At 45.1% G+C, this 16,073-nt stretch overlaps 1 protein-coding gene across 4 annotated transcripts in view; it reads right to left on the minus strand.

Annotated features, from left to right (window-relative positions):
• Nucleotides 1-223: 223 nt before the first annotated feature.
• The window catches only part of Dhrs7b (dehydrogenase/reductase 7B), a 43,755-nt gene continuing 27,905 nt past the window's right edge, over nt 224-16,073 (minus strand). For all 4 annotated transcript variants that reach the window (XM_008821950.2, XM_029558090.1, XM_029558089.1 and 1 more), the window contains exons 2-7: nt 12,797-12,975; nt 9,678-9,787; nt 6,351-6,567; nt 5,400-5,492; nt 3,205-3,357; nt 224-1,372 (exon numbers count right to left, since the gene is read on the minus strand). In XM_008821950.2, coding sequence (XP_008820172.1) covers nt 1,167-1,372; nt 3,205-3,357; nt 5,400-5,492; nt 6,351-6,567; nt 9,678-9,787; nt 12,797-12,975 — 958 coding nt within the window. In that variant the 3' untranslated portion in view covers nt 224-1,166. The remainder of the gene's footprint in view (nt 1,373-3,204; nt 3,358-5,399; nt 5,493-6,350; nt 6,568-9,677; nt 9,788-12,796; nt 12,976-16,073) is intronic.

Consider the following 16,073-nt stretch of genomic DNA (forward strand, 5'->3'; position numbering starts at 1 on the left):
CTACAGACAAGTATATTTTTGTTAATTTGTGGTTCCTAAATTCTATATAGTCACACAAAATCCTGCATGTATATATTAAAGTAGAAGTGAAATTGTCTAAGGGAACAAAGAAGACTAATGGGAGGGCAGGAGAACAGTGTGGGACATGCTCAATACACATCTGCAAGAAAACTTTAAAAGCAGTTCAGCAGGGCCAGAGTTGGAACACAGTGAAGATGGTAGGTTTATTTATAAGGGTTTTTTATTCCAATTTGGGGAAATCTTCAGCGGACCTCCTATGGCTTCAGCTTTCGGTTTCAATAACAGGAAAAGTTATTTCTAAACTTGAGAAATAAAATTGACCCACTCAACAAACCTTTCATGGCTTCTTAATAAGTCAAAGATGAAATGTTCTTTCTAGCTTCACCTTAACTAGTTGTGTCCATCCCCTCACCCCGCCAAGGAACTCCTCCCATCAGGACACAAGGAGCGGCCCCATGGCCAGTCAGTATATGAGGGCACACTCAGAGCCAAGGAGGACCTCTCCTTTTTGGCTGTTCTTTAACAGATTCATCTCCTTGGAATGGTACCTGGTACCCTACAGAAGTATGATGAAAGTCAACAGAACCATGGGGAGATTTTTTCCTGGTGCTAAAGTGGCATTACGTTGGATGTGCCAACTAACCTATCACATACCTGCCCATCTTCCCTATATAGTGAGCTGCTGCAGGGCCCTGGAACTATCCTAAGATGACAGCCTTCTCCCTCAGGATTAGAGGTATTCTCTCTTCCCTAAGAACTAGGTCAGTGGTCTGGGATAAGTCAAACATAAGAACTGATTTGGGGCCAGTGCTATTATGACATCTCATGTCAAAACTTAATACTACTTCTAGAAGCCAGCAGGTCTAGGGTTCAAAGGATGTGTTCTAGTGAGGAGTCTTGATGCATGCTGTTCCAGACATTTATTCCATGTTTCTGAGTTCCAGACCAGCTCCATATTCCTTAATGGCTTACCGTCACCCCTGTGGACAGCCTGCTGCTAATTTGGTCCCAGTTCTCTACAGCAGAAGTTCCTTCCCACCTGTGAGGCAAAGACAGGCCTCCACCAGGTCTCAGCTAATGCAAGGTCCCTTGTAGAGCAATCCTGGCCTGATAAGGCTGACTGGAGCTACCAACTCTGACTCACATCAGGAGTTCTTAGATTTTCGCTCCTTTCTGGCCTTAGAGGCCATGACTCTGAAGAAGAGCCCAGGAGCCAGAATTCGGAGGTAAGTGGCCATGGATGGCAGGAAGTCAGCCAGGATCACATCTTTCTTCTTGTTCCCCACAGCAGCAAGGACATCCTGGGCCACTTCAACAGGGCTTCGGCCCTGGGCTGTGTTCTTGTCCATAGCTACAGCAAACAAAATGAACAAGGATAAACCAGGAGCCATGAAGGCCAGCTTCCCAGAGTCCCACCAGGGAGCTCTCCCCAAAGTGGACAATTCTTTCTTTGGTCTTTTTGAGACAAGGCCTCCCTGTAGCCCCAGCTGGCCTGGAACTCACTAGGTAGACCAGGCTGGCTTTGAACTCACAGAGATCCATCTGACTCTGCCTCCTGAATGCTGAGATTAAAGGTGTGCACCACCACACCTGGCCAAAGTGGACAATTCTACAATGAGGATGAAGATGCAAGATGGATGGGGTGCCAGTTACAATGTTTGGAACCAAAGTGAGTCCAGCTGTTTGGTGGTCTGTGGTGAACACCAAAGGTCAGTGCAAGCAGATCTCACAGTGAGTCCCATACCACATTTGAAGAGCTTTTTTTCTTATTTTTATTATTGTGTGTGCTTGTGTGTATGAATATGTGCACGTAAGCAATATGCCATGGCACACGTGGAGGTGAGAGCATAACTTGTAAGAGTTGGTTTTCTCCTTCTACCATATGGATCCTGGGGATTGAATTCAGGTTGTCAGGCTTGGTGGCGAGTGCCTTTACTTGCTGAGCCCAAGAAGCTTCTTTATGCATCTGGGCAACAACCTGTGACTAGGGGTTGGTATACTATCTACTATAGTTGACTGGTTCAGCTCCAGGGCTGTCAGAGAAAGATAGCAAAGACTATCTGACACCATGTGTCCCTGTGAGCACTAAGTCAGAAGTAGACAGATATCCCAGCTCCCAATGGCATGCAGAATCTAAAGTAGCTGGGAAAGTTTGGGGAGTGTACTGTAACAGCATCCGAAGTTCCTTCTTTGCTAGTGGCTCAACCATCTTGCCAACAAAGTAGAACAAGCCAGCAGGCACAGAAGAGAAGCCACTAGTACATACCACCCAAAACCTGAGCCCCATAGCAGTGTCTGTCCTCGCTCTGTGTTTAGAACAGGAAGTTTCTAATTGCTGCAGAAAGAGACATGTTTAAGCTGAATTTCCTGGAATGGACAGGTATACAGCTTTCTGGCTCCTTCCACTGTAGCTTTCTGTGGAGAGACTGCTGTGGCAAAGCAGCCACCCAAGATAGGGCAGTCTTGATTCAGGTCTGGTGAGATGAGTGCAGGACCTGTAGGCCCTGGCAATGGCAGAAGCACAGACCCACAGGAGAATACATCCTGGGAGGTAGGGCTTAGTAGGCAGTCTGCTGGACAGATGGATAGCAGGCCTGCTGTGAACTCAGGAAGGCAAAGCTGGCTCTAAGAGCTGACTCTGGTCCATGATAGAAGTAAACTGCTTTTTGCCTGGCCCTCCATGTGCATGCTGGGCTAGGCTGGTCAGCCCATAACAATACCTCTGACTAAAGCAAGACAGAGATTCTGACACTGCTGTACCCACCCAGCCTCATCCCAAAGACTGGTCCTAAAGAGTCATTTCTCCAGCACCCTGTGTAGGAGCCAGTCAGGTCCAGCTCTGCCTCCTTCCCTCCTAACTCCCATTAGCCATGAAGTTAATTTACTTGGTCTTAATTGTGATAATGTCCCTTGGGCCTTGGGGTCTAATAATGAGCTAGTGGGAAGTTTGGTGGCATTTCAGTTGAGGGATTCTCTGTCCCACAGTCCTCTACCTATAGGGGTCCTGAACATTGCAGTGGTAATGCTAAGGCTGAGGTAGGTTTTGGCAGGGAAATGATGGTTACACAGAAGCTCATTATCTGCAGCCAACACTCAGACCCAGAAACCATTTAGGTAAGAGCAGCATGTTGCACTATGGCTAATCATAGCCTTTCACAAAGGAGAAAACAGATTAGACCTCACCTCCATATCTGGAGCCATCAGCAGTGACAGCATTTACAGAGAGGTTGGTATAGATATAGCCAGGACTGATCACAGTCACCTTGATCCTATCCTGCTCCATCTCGGCACGCAAACAGTCAAAGAATGCCTGGGTTGCATGCTTGGAGGCTGCATCTGCAGATGTGGACAGAGGCGGTGAGGGTATTGGCATGGGCTTAGCATTTAAGATTACATTATAGCAATGTTCACTTCCTGATTCTGACAACTGTACTGTGTCCTTGTTCTTAGGAAACAGAGTACTAGGAATAAAGCTCCTCCATGCCTTCAGCTTCCTCAGATGGTTCAGGAATGGATCTATCTAGTCCTCCTAGAAGGGTCCCACGATGACAGAAATGGACCCTAAAGAAGTCTTTGCAAATTGTTTCCAGTCTTTATCTCTGCTGAGCATGGTCCCAGAGAGCCTCCCTGCTTGCAGGGCTGTGTAAACTCAGGCCTGGTTCATGCACTTTTGACAGCTTCCAAATGGAGGAACTTGAGTGTGATGGTCTGAATAAGAAATGTCCCTCAGAGTCTCAAATATTTGAACACTTAGCACATGGTCCCCAGTTGGTGGCGCTGTTTGGGGGACAATCATTGAATCTTTAGGAGGTATGGTCATGCTGAAGGAAGCACATCACTAGGGCTTGGAGAGTTCATATCCTTGGCCCACTTCCAGTTAGCTCTCTCTGCTTCCTGTAAGTGCTTGAAGATATAAGCTCTCAGCTTTCTGCTCTAGATGCTTCCCTACCATGCCCTCCTCCCCCATTATGAACTCTCCCTCTGGAACCATAAGCTCAAATAAATTCACCCACATGGCACGTAACAACCATTCCTAACTCCAGTTCCAGGAGATCCGACGCCCTCTTCTGGCCTCCATGGGCATTGCACAGATGCACATGGTACACTTACACACATGAGGCAAAATACTCATACACATAAAATAAAAACAAAATATTTTTACAAAATGCTTTGGTCCTACTTAATATTTCTATTTCTTGGGGTTTATCTTATTTAATCCTCCTGCAAATATCTACAGATATAATTATTCAAGGATATTCATTTTAAAATATTTTATTTTTATTTTATGTGTATGAGTGTATTACTTGCATGTGTATAAGTGCATCAATGTCATGCAGTGTCCTTAGAGGTCAGAAGAAGGCGTTGGATCCCCTGACATTGGAGTTACAGTTGTACGCTGCCATGTGGGTGCTCAGAATCAAACCCGAGTCCTCTACAAGAGCAGTCAGTGCTCTTAACTGCTGAGCCATCTCTCCAGCCCCTCAAGAATATTCTGTCACAGGTTACTGCTGAAGATCAAAGTGTGAGATGAGGGAAAAATTCCCCAGTGTTCATGAAAATAGCTAAGTTAATTATGTCACAGCCATTCACTTTATTATTCTGTATCTACTTAAAAGAACCTATGCTTGTCAAGTACACCGAACTAGTCACAAATAGTATTCAAAATGAGATCCCATTCTTATATGTTTCATTATGTTAAAAAAAAAATTCAGAGGCATATGTCCTGAAATGCTGAAGATTTCATTCAGTCCAGGGCAACTGCAAATCCTTCCTCACAACAGCCTTCCAGGCTGGGCTGTCTCCATGTGCAAACAGGGTTGGAGGGGGACACCTGTCCAAGGTCACATAAGGGAAAAGGAGTATGTGGAGGCTTAGAACACATTCTGACAAAGCTCCTTCATGTTCTCTATAGGGTATTTCTATCTATTTGAATCTGGCCAACAAACATCATTTTTTTAAACTTGTGTTTTGTTTTTTTTTTTTTGGTCTTTTTGAGACAGTGTCTCCCTGTAGCCCCAGCTGTCCTGGAAGTCACTATACAGACCAGGCTGGCCTCGAACTCACAAAGATCTGCCTGCCTCTGCCTCCCAAGTGCTAGGATTAAAGACGTGCGCCATCACGCCCACCTTAAACTTGTTATTTTTAAGTGTATGAGTTTTGCCTGCATGTAGTTGATCCATGTCATGCAATGTCCACAGAGGCCAGAAGAGGGCATCAGATCCCCTGGAACTGGAATTATGGACAATTATTAGCTGCCATGTGGGTGCCAGGAACTGAACTTTGGTGCCCTGCAAGAGCAACCAGTACTCTTAACTGCTGAGCCATCTCTCTAGCCCTGAATAAGAATATATATATGGAAAGGAAGGTCTAGTACTTACATGCTGACCGAAAAGGAATGCTGATTTTTCCCTGGATGCTGCTGATGGCAACAATGTGGCCTTGCCTCCTCTTGACCATGGAGGGTAGGAGAGCTGAGAGAATAAGATGGGGAGTTAGTTATTCCCAGTCACTGTGCCTGGTGCTGCCAGCGGCAACTCCATAGTCCTCCATGGAGAATCACAGGACAGGAGAGAGACAACAGAGAAGACCACAAACAGCACTGACTGTTCTTGCAGAAGACTCGGGTTCAAATTCCAGCACCCACATGGCAGCTAACAACCCTCCATAACTCCAGTTCCAGGAGATCCTATGCCCTCTTCTGTCCTCCACAGGCACTGCACAGCAAAGGTGTACTTACACACATGCATGCAGGCATAACGCTCATACACATAAAATAAAAATATAAAAATAGCCGGGCAGGGTGGCACACGCCTTTAGTCCCAGCACTTGGGAGGCAGAGGCAGGCAGATCTCTGTGAGTTCAAGGCCAGCCTGGTCTACATAGTGAGTTCCAGGACAGCTGAGGCTACAGGGAGACCCTGTCTCAAGACAAATATATATATATATAATGTGTATATATATAATTTTTTTAAAAATTAAGAAAAAAGGAAACACAAACAGCCATCATAGTACCCTTGTCTACAGGAAGCCTGGCCCCTGAAATGAAGTCTTTCTGTGCATCAAAATATTGCCCACCTCAGGGTGCAGGCAGCATGGAAAGGAAATGGAAAGCTGTGCCAGTGAGGCTATATCACAGACATAAGAGTGCAAAACCAATACACAGCAAATAAAAGCCTGAAAAAGGCAACAAGCAAAACCCAAACTGTACTGACCACACCCACTGCAGAGGGAAACACTGGACAGTGACAGGCAATCTCTCGCCAAGAAACCAAGTCAAATAAGAGGCATTCTAATGATTAGTGCCTACTTCTCTTAACCCAAGATGGCTACCTTTTGTTAAAGCAACTGGGCCAAAGTAGTTTATCTCCATCACCCTCTTGTCCACATCCACTGTGGTATCGCTGATGGCGCCACGGTAGCTGACCCCAGCATTATTGATGAGGATGTCCACGTAGCCAAAGCACTGTAGGATCTCAGCTGCTGCAGCAGCAATGGCCCCAGGGTCTGTGAGGTCGAAGATCACCGTGAAGGGTTTGTGTGCCTGTCCCTGGTCAAATACAAGACACCAGATGCATCTTCTGAGTGACAGCCATGTGAGCTATATGTCCCTACTTTTCAGAATCCTGGGACTGGCCTGCTGGGCACAAAGTGATATAGACTGTGACAACCCTCTTCCAAAGAGACACCCTATGAAGTTTCTGCCTACGGTGCTCACATCTGGTCGGGGCAACTTTTCTCCTAAATGGAAGGTGACTACTACACCCACAGGATGTGACCACAGGCTCTTTTTTCCCTCATCAGCCAGATGTTGATGATAATCCTTTCTCAGTATTGTTCTAAATAACTATTTCTATGCCCACAGATTAATGCTGTCAGCTTTGGTCAAAGAATGGGCAGCACTTCTTTTGTGCAATGGGCAACAGTTACTGCAGAGTCTCATAACTGGTCCAACCTGAGACTAAGTGACTACTGAAGGCTCAGGGAACATCAAGGAAGAGGGAGCAGAAAGAATGTAAAAGATGAAGGATGGGGTAGAGTGCTTGGAACACTGTCTTCTGGGCATGTCATGGTTGGCCATTGCATTTTTCAACATTCAGAAGCACAAGATATTTGGTCAGTATGGGAAGGAGTTCATGAGGCCCACCCCTCCCTTAGGATCTATAGCCAGTTAATGGTTGTTGAAGGATGGATAGATATTTTCTTCAGTGGTATAGCCATTAGGAAGCTATCCATGCTCCTGAAAGCAGCTCTAATTAAACTCATTGGGATGGGGACATGGACACATACACACACACACACACACACACACACACACAAATGCATGAAAGTAAAAAGGGACTAGTGGGATGAAAGGGTAATGTAGAGGGTGAATATAATCAAAATACATTATATAGGGGCTATAGAGATGGCTCAGGGATTAAGAACACTTGCTGCTTCTGCAGAGGACCTGGGTTTGAATCCCAGCACCCATATGGCAGCTAACAACTGTCCAAAACTCTAGTTCCAAGGGATCCTAGGCCCTCTTTTGTCCTCCGCAGGCACTGCACAACACAGGTGCACATACATACATGCCAGCAATATACTCATACACATAAAATAACACTTTTAAAAATAAGTAAATAAATGAAAATACATTATATACATGTATGAAAATGCCATAATGAAATCCAAAACAAGCAAAGGACTTAGAGTAGACATTTCTCCAAAGATATACAAATGGCTAATACACACACAAAGATACTCAAAATAATTTGTAGCTAGGGAAATGGAAATAAAACCCACAATGAAATGCCTCTTTACACTTCTTATGAGTAACGTATGGAGAAACTGGAATCCACATACCACTTGTGGAGATATAAAATGGTGCAACTGTTGTGGAAATGCAGGGGTGGTGTCTCCTCAGACCATTAAAAAGAATGACCATACCATCTAATAATTCCACATATCCAAAACCACTGCAAATAAGGGTTGGAGTAGAACTTGTACACCCACACCCTCAGACACCACTATTCGTAGCAGTCAAAGGGTAGAAACGAACCCACGTCTACAAATGAAGAAATGGAAATAATGTAGTCTGTACATGCAATGTAATCTCATCCAGCCTTAAAAAGGAAGAAACTGGGCTGGAGGGATAGCTCAACATTTAAGAACACTGGTTGTTCTTACAGAATACATAAAAATAATAAATAAAAATTTTTTTAAAAAAGAATATTTTGCCAGGTGTGGTGGAGCACGCCTTTAATCCCAGCACTTGGGAGGCAGAAGCAGGTGGATCTCTGTGAGTTCGAGGCCAGCCTGGTCTACATAGCAAGTTCCAGGTCAGCTGGGGCTACAGGGAAACTCTGTCTCAAAAAGACCAAAAAATAAAATAAAATAAATAAAAAAGAATACTTTTTTTAAAAAAAGGAAGAAACTGCTATACCATATGTGAATAAACCTCAAAGGTGTTACATTAAGTGACTGGAGAAATAGCTCAGCAGTTAAGAGCACTGGCTGCTCTTGCAGAGGACCTGGGTTCAATCCCCAGGACCCACATGGCAGCTAACAACCATTAACTCCAGTTCCAGGGGATCTGACACCCTCTTCTGACCTCTTTAGACACTGCATGACATGGGTGCACCTACATACATGCAGGCAATACACTCATACACATAACATAAAAATAATAAATAAAATATTTAAAAGAAAATAACACAGACTTGGAAGGGAAAACACTTTCTAGTTTCCCACGTGAGGTCCCAAGAATAAATAAATTCAAAGGCAGAAGGGAGAAGGCAGTTTCTGGAAGCTTGAGGGGAGGAGGAGTTATGGCTTAAGTATGCAGAATGTTATTGGGGACATTTAAGGTTTTAGGGCTAGACACGATGCCACATGCCTGTAATCTCAGTGCTCAGGAGGCTGAGGCAAGAGGATCCTGAGTTTGAGACCAGCCTAGGCCTACAGAGGAGACCCTGTATCAAAAAAAAAAAAATTGTTCTGGGTATAGATAGTAGTGACAGTTACACACCCTGTCAATACACATAAATGTATTTACCACTGACTTACAAATACACTTAGCTAAGGAGCTATTAATGTAATGGCTACTACGAAGGAGAGTCCATTTTCTTTAGGGTCCATTTCCCTGGTAGGCTGCACATACCTATGAGTATATAGGCAGCACACACTGGACTTGGTGCATTATTAGTGAAAAAAAAAGATGTGAAATTGAGAAAGGTTGTAGGGGTATCCAGGAGGAGTTGAAGGGGAGGAGTGGGGGTAAATATGATTGAAATATATTGTATTGTATGCATATATGAAATTCTCAAGAAATAAATAAAAGCTATTGAAAATTATTAGTATTATGAATATTTTAAGACAACTGAAAATTTTAAAGTCATCATCACCGCACTAGATGATGTCATCATCCCACCCCTCACTAGATGATTACAGGTTACCTAGGCACAAGGAATGGGAGGAGTGAATTTCCACAGAGGGAACTTCCTTTGTGCAGGGGTATGAACTGAGGGAGTTTTCCACACTGCTTGGAGCCCAGTTGCTTTCCCTGGTACCATGGACCACATGAATGCCCTGTAGCTCAGCAGTCCTTGAGAACATCACTATGACCCATGGAAGGCAGACTCTACAATTCCTTCCACAGAACCCTTTCCCGTGGCTCACCTGGGAGGCATAAGAAACAGCAAGTTCTTTGGTGAGCTCATCAAGGGCTTTCACATTTCGGCCACAAAGCACCAGCTTAGCACCTGCAGCATGGAAAACTCTAGCACATTCTAAGAGAACAGAAAAGAACCTTGACAGTTAAGACCATTCAGTGCCATTTTTTCAACAGGATTCAGTTCAAAGTCACCCAGTGCTGCACAATGCCTGCTTCTCACACATCTGACACATGTATATGCATAGTCTGGTACTTTGGACTATTGTGATGCTCGAGTTAAGGCCCATTTGTAGGGTTCCTTTCCAGACCTGTAACATGCATTCATAAGGCAGAGAAAGGCAAGAAAGGTGGACAGGTTGGTGAGTACTATGCTCAGAACTTTCCATGCTGTTCTTATTTAACCCCAAACAACCCTGTGGGCATTAGCCCACTTTCAAGGCTAAAGAAGCCCAGCAAGGCTAAGCACACTTCCTGATCAGCAGGCAGGGAACCTGTCCAATGAACTCAATTTACTTCCACAAATAGTACTGAATCCCATGGTGCTGTGGTCCCTAGAGGCTGTATCTCAGCACCATCTAGGCTCTCCCCAGGCCACTAATGCAATTGGCACAGATATACTGGCACAGTTCTTTGGAAAGTCAAAGTAGAGAGAAGCTGGAGGCCTCCAGTAGTCCTGGACCCAAAGAACCAGCTACCAGGAAATGCTGGAACAGAAGTTAACGGTACACAAAGCACTTGAGAGGCCATGGTGGGTAATACTGGGCAGAAGCCCTTTGCTGGGCTGGAGGGGTTCAGTCATCAAATTAAATGAGGGAAAAGAGTGTGATATCTCTTGCTTATTTAACCTTTCCCCTGTGCTCCAGAGAATGTCCTTAAACTAGGTCTCATGTACAACTCTGGACTTCCTTTGTTTACTGGTTCTCTGATCTCAGCTAAGTTACAATCTATTTTTCTCTTTCCCATTCTATAAGATGCAGATAATACTATGTAATTCAGAGGGGACTGAGGTTGAGTAAGTTAAAGTAGGTAAAAACTTCTGATGGTGCTGGGTAGGCAAAGAATCTCTATGAACTATTTTTAGCACCTATTTTTAATACTTTAATATTTTTTACTTTCTTTTTGTTTGTTTTTTGAGAGAGTCTCATGTAGCCCAGTCTGTCCTCAAACAACTCACAGTGTAATTGATGGCTTTGAACTCTTGCTCCTCTAGCCTCTGCCTCCCAAGTGCTGGGATTATAGGCATGTGCTACCTTGTTTGTCAAGTCCTTTAAAAATGTTCTACAAACTAGAAAATTGGTATAGGTATAAACTGGGACACTGCTGGTCCTCCTGAGATCTTGTCTCCTACAAATGCTCACAGATGTGCTCAGGACACCTGGGCCTCTGGCTAACCACAGACCAATCTTAGAGACCCAGGTGATTAAATGGCTTCTTAGTCCCCGCCTGGCTCATGGAAGACAGGCTTGCCTTGAGAGCAATTCATCCTCTGAAAATCATAAGGGTTGGTAAGGGATTGGAGCTGTCATGTGTTTACCTGGGAAGGGGCAGGGTCAAAAGTCTAAGGAGTGGCGCATGCCTTTAATCCCAGCACTCAGGAGACAGAAGCAGGCAGATCTCTGTGAGTTCAAGGCCAGCTGCAGCTACAGGGAGATCCTGTCTCAAAAAGACCAAAAAAAAAAAAAAAAAAAAGTCTAAGGAGTATGTACTGGTATGAACAGCCCTTCCCTCATAAGTATCAAACAGGAAGGGAAAAGAAGCTCCAGTGTCCTTCAGGAAGGAGAGAGGTGTTGTGCCACCTAACCATCTCATGGTACAAATGTACTGTCATCTATGCCCCGTGGCTACACCTTCAGTTCCTTGCACAGCATTCCCTAACCACATTCAGGCCAGCACCCTTCACACAGCTTTCTAGAAGGAGGTGCTAAGCATACTCATACTGCATATGTTTTCAGGCATGCTATATTACACTTCTGAAGGGGGTTTCGGTGCTTTGTTCACAGACTCATCTTAACGAGGGGCAGGGGCCTCCAGTACAACAGCTGTTTCAACCTGTCCCTGAGAGTCTGGCTTTACCTGGTCATAGTTCTCAGCACAGCAGTGAAGGCTTCCCCTGAAGATAAGGACCCTCAGGGGTCCATTTTCTGTACAGCATTTGGCCAAGAGCCTCACACTTTGAAGATATTCAGTAGGTACTGTCTGTGCTCCCAACCAACCAAGTCATGCAGCATTAGGAGGTTCCACTCAGTTCCAGAACATGTCTTCACTATCTTCCCTGGAACCCCACTGGAAAGGGATGGGGCTGGTACCAAATGCTGGGCAGAAGCTGAGGACAGAGGGCAGGGGGCCTATGCAGCAGGTCTGTTATAACCCTTCACTTGCGCTGCCAGAGTCCTTGCCTGAGCTCCAGAACAGGAGAAGCCAAGGTTTGTGTACCAGCACATTTTCCCTGAGCCTCAGAAGCTCGCCATTGAAGGGGAATGGGATTAAACCAGAAACTCTGGCTAAGGAAGAGCAGAAGCCTCACGGATCTGGTCTCCAACCCTGCCAAGTCCCTGGTACACACCAAGCCCACAACCCAAGGCCAGGTTTCCAACTGAAAGCAGGAAAAGGTAACAACATTGTCCATGTTTGAAAATCAGATATCCTATCGAAATCCCTCTTTGAACAAACAGCTGAGCTGAATAAGGCCACAGCTTCCTGAGGAGAGGCAGCCTCCTCTCTTGCTTTTGCCTCTCCACACTGAGACTGGGTCCCTTTTTCATTGCTCTCAAGGCCCTTCTTTTCCAATTGGACTGAAAACAATGGAATCCGGGGCTGGAGAGATGGCTCAGCAGTTAAGAGCACTGATTGCTCTTGCTGTGGACCTGAGTTCAATTCCTAGCACCCACATGGTGGTTACGAGCCATCCTTAACTCCAGTTTCAGGGGAATCAGAAGACCTCTTCTGACCTCCATGGCATTGCATGACACAGGTACACTCACATACATACAGCCAACACACATACACATAAAATAAAAATAATAAATAAAATATTTTTAAAAAAACAATGGAATCATTTTTGCTGTTCTGTGATTCCTGCAGCCCGCTGATCCCACTTCAGATTATTACAGGCCCCATGACTCACCTCTGCCAAGCCCTGAGGTGGCACCAGTGATCACCACCACAGCATTCCTCACGTAGGCCTTTGTGCGAATCCTCTGTAGTAGCCGGAAGAGGCCAAAGATGCCCAGGCAGCCAAACAGCAGGGGTAGGATGGCCGTCTGGGTGACCAAGTCCATGACCCTTCTCTTCAGCAAACTCTTCCTGGAAGAGACAAATCAAATCAACTAGGGACCAATTAGGAGAGCTAGGGGACTTGCTGCAGTTCTCTCTCTAACTTATATAAGTCCTACTACTGCAGAACTCAGCTGTGAACACAGCAAGTGCTTCCCGGCCTCACGATCTGTTTGGCATGGTAGCTCATTTCCTTCTACTTTATATAGACACTAAAATTAGCAGTTTTACTAAAACTAGTAAAGCCTCAGGCCTCAGGAATCCCCTGAGACCTGGCCAGTACTACATGTAGTGGCAGTCACCTGATCCTCCTTCAGAAACCTGCTTCAGGGAACTTAAATGATGACCTTTATCATTTTTGATCCCTAAATATTTATATGACAAAAAAATTTTTTAAAGAAAAATCATACCGGCTTTTTAATATTTTACTTATTTTTATTTTATGTGTGTTTGTGTATTGCCTGCATGTAGGTAAGTGCATCCATGTCGTGCAATGCCCGTGGAGGTCAGAAGAGGCTGTCGGATCCCCTGGGACTGGAGTTACAGACAGTTGTTAGCTGTCATGTGGGTGCTGGGATTCGAACCCGGGTCTTCTGCAAGAACAGCCAGTGTTCTTAACTGCTGAGCCATCTCTCCAGCCCCCATACCAGCTTTCATACTCCATATACACATAGATTCTTTTAGGTGGGATGACTCTTGTATGGTATTCACTACCACAAATGTGCTTCTGATCCCAGGCCTCAGGATAGAGCTTCCCTGTGCAAAGTGTGGAAAGTGTGGCTCCCTACCAGGCACCTCAATTAGCCTTCTCTAGTGAGCCAACTGGCCACATGGAATCAGAAGGCCACTGAACTGTGTGCAACAGTGTGAGCCAATTCTTAGGAAATGCATCCATCTTATCCACAGCTGCCCTTAATTTCCTCACTTCCTCATTCACTTATCCAAGTGTCCTTGTCAAAGGTGCCAGTTAGCTGAAGAGAAAGGAGGCCCAATGGGGAACCAACGATGTCAGTATGTTCTGACACTGACAGAAATGTCCCATAGGGTCACTTAACAAGCAGGCCAGGATCTGTTAGACAAAGTTCCTCCACAGCCCACCTCCAGGGTTGTACAGTCATCATTTTCAGGAAGAAGCCGGGAATCAAGAACAGAGTTCTAGACAGTCAGCTTTAAAATATTCATTGGGGGGCTGGAAGGATGGCTCAGAGGTTAAGCGCACGGATTGCTCTTACAGAGGACCCAGGTTCAATTCCCAGCACCCACATGGCCACTAACAACTGTTGATAACATCAGTTCCAGGGGATCAGACACCCTCTTCTGACCTCCTTGGGCACTGCATGACACGGGTGCACTTACGTGTAGGCAATACACTCATACACATAAAATAATAAAACTTTTAAAAAAATATTCATCAGGGGTTGGAGAGTTGGCTCAGTGGTTAAGAACACTGGCTGTTCTTGCAGAGGACCCAGCACCCACATGGCAACAACCATCTGTAACTCCAGTTCCAGGGAATCCAACATCCTTTTCTGACCTCCACAGGCACTGCATGACACAGGTACACTTACATACATGCAGACAATACATTCATACACATAAAATAAATAGAATATTTTTTAAAGGGAAAAACTCTGACTAAAAAAAACAAAAACAAAAATAATAAGTATCAGCTTGGGAATAACTATAAAACCCACTTTTTTTTTTTTGGTCTTTTTGAGACAGGGTCTCCCTGTAGCCCCAGCTATCCTGGAACTCACTATGTAGACCAGGCTGGCCTTGAACTCATAGAGATCCGCCTGCCTCTGCCTCCCAAGTGCTGGGACTATAGGCGTGTGCCACCACGCCCGGCAAAACCCACTTATTAACATGCCATCCCTTCAGTCCCACATGTTCCTCTCCAGAAGCCATGAAGGCTGAGCACTGCAGACTTGCAGCATGTGTTAGCTAGGTGTCAACTTGACTGGATCTGGGATTAACTGAAATGAGAGAGATCTTCTTGATTGGGTCATCTGAAGCTGGAAGACACACCCTAAATGTGGGTGTTACCTTCTGATGGCAGCCCATATAAAAAGGCCATGGCAGAGGAGAACTCCTGGCTTCTTGCTGCTTGCCTTCTCTCTTGCTAGTGAGTTTGTCTTGCTGCTGTAGACTGAAGACTAGCTGATCTTTGGGAATTCGTCAGACCTTCAGTGCCAGATTGGGACTACTGAGGCTTCCAACCTCGTGGACTGAGAGACTATGGATTCTCAGCCTCTCTAGTGTGGTGCAGCTATTGTTGGACTACTCAGACTCTATCTCTATACATGTATATTCATCCTACCGGTTCTGTTTCTTTGGAGAACCCTGACTAATACAAGGCTGAAGCGTTTTACTGTCAGCTTTTTATAGTGGCCCATTCCAGACCCATAAATCTGCCTAACAATTTCTAGTCATTGTCCTTACACTGTAGTCACTTTGGATCCTAAGAACAATAGAGCCTCAAAAGACAGACCATTGACCCCCAGATGAGGACAATTATCTATGAGGATGAGGCTATATGCACCCTAGAGCATGAGTAATCATCTTCTGAGAACAAGCTCATCTCATAAAGAAAGGATTTCTGCAGACCCACCTTGCATGACCAGAACTGAGACGATCAGGACATCTAAGCTTGATTTAGGTGTACATGCGTACATAGACCTCTTGTTCCCTGCCCCATTCCTTCAATACTTAAATTGAATGCTCTTGCCAGACTTGGAATCATGGGACACCTTTATTTGTTAATTTTTCCAACATACCTCAGAGCTGGAACCTAGGACAGCCCAAAGTAACCAAAGTAACACAGGCACCGAAGTCCATCTTGGTGAACCAATGAGTTTTTATTGGGTGTATTAGTTACTTTTCTGTTGCTGTGCTAGAAACACTGACCAAAGCAACTTACAGAAGGAAGAGTTTATTTGAGCTTATGGTTCCCAGGGGCAGGAGTCCATCATGGTGGGGAGGCATGGGGGCAGAGGTGGCTGGAGGAAGAGCAGAAGCTAAGCTCTTAAATCTTCAAACTGGCACAGGAAACAAGAGAGTGACTTGAGATCTGGCAAGTCTTAAGAACTCTCTAAGCCCACCCCCAGTGACATGCTTCCTCCAGCATG

The sequence above is a fragment of the Nannospalax galili genome, unplaced genomic scaffold (assembly GCF_000622305.1).
Source record: "Nannospalax galili isolate Female #2095 unplaced genomic scaffold, S.galili_v1.0 scaffold1448, whole genome shotgun sequence".
NCBI classification, from domain to species: domain Eukaryota; kingdom Metazoa; phylum Chordata; class Mammalia; order Rodentia; family Spalacidae; genus Nannospalax; species Nannospalax galili.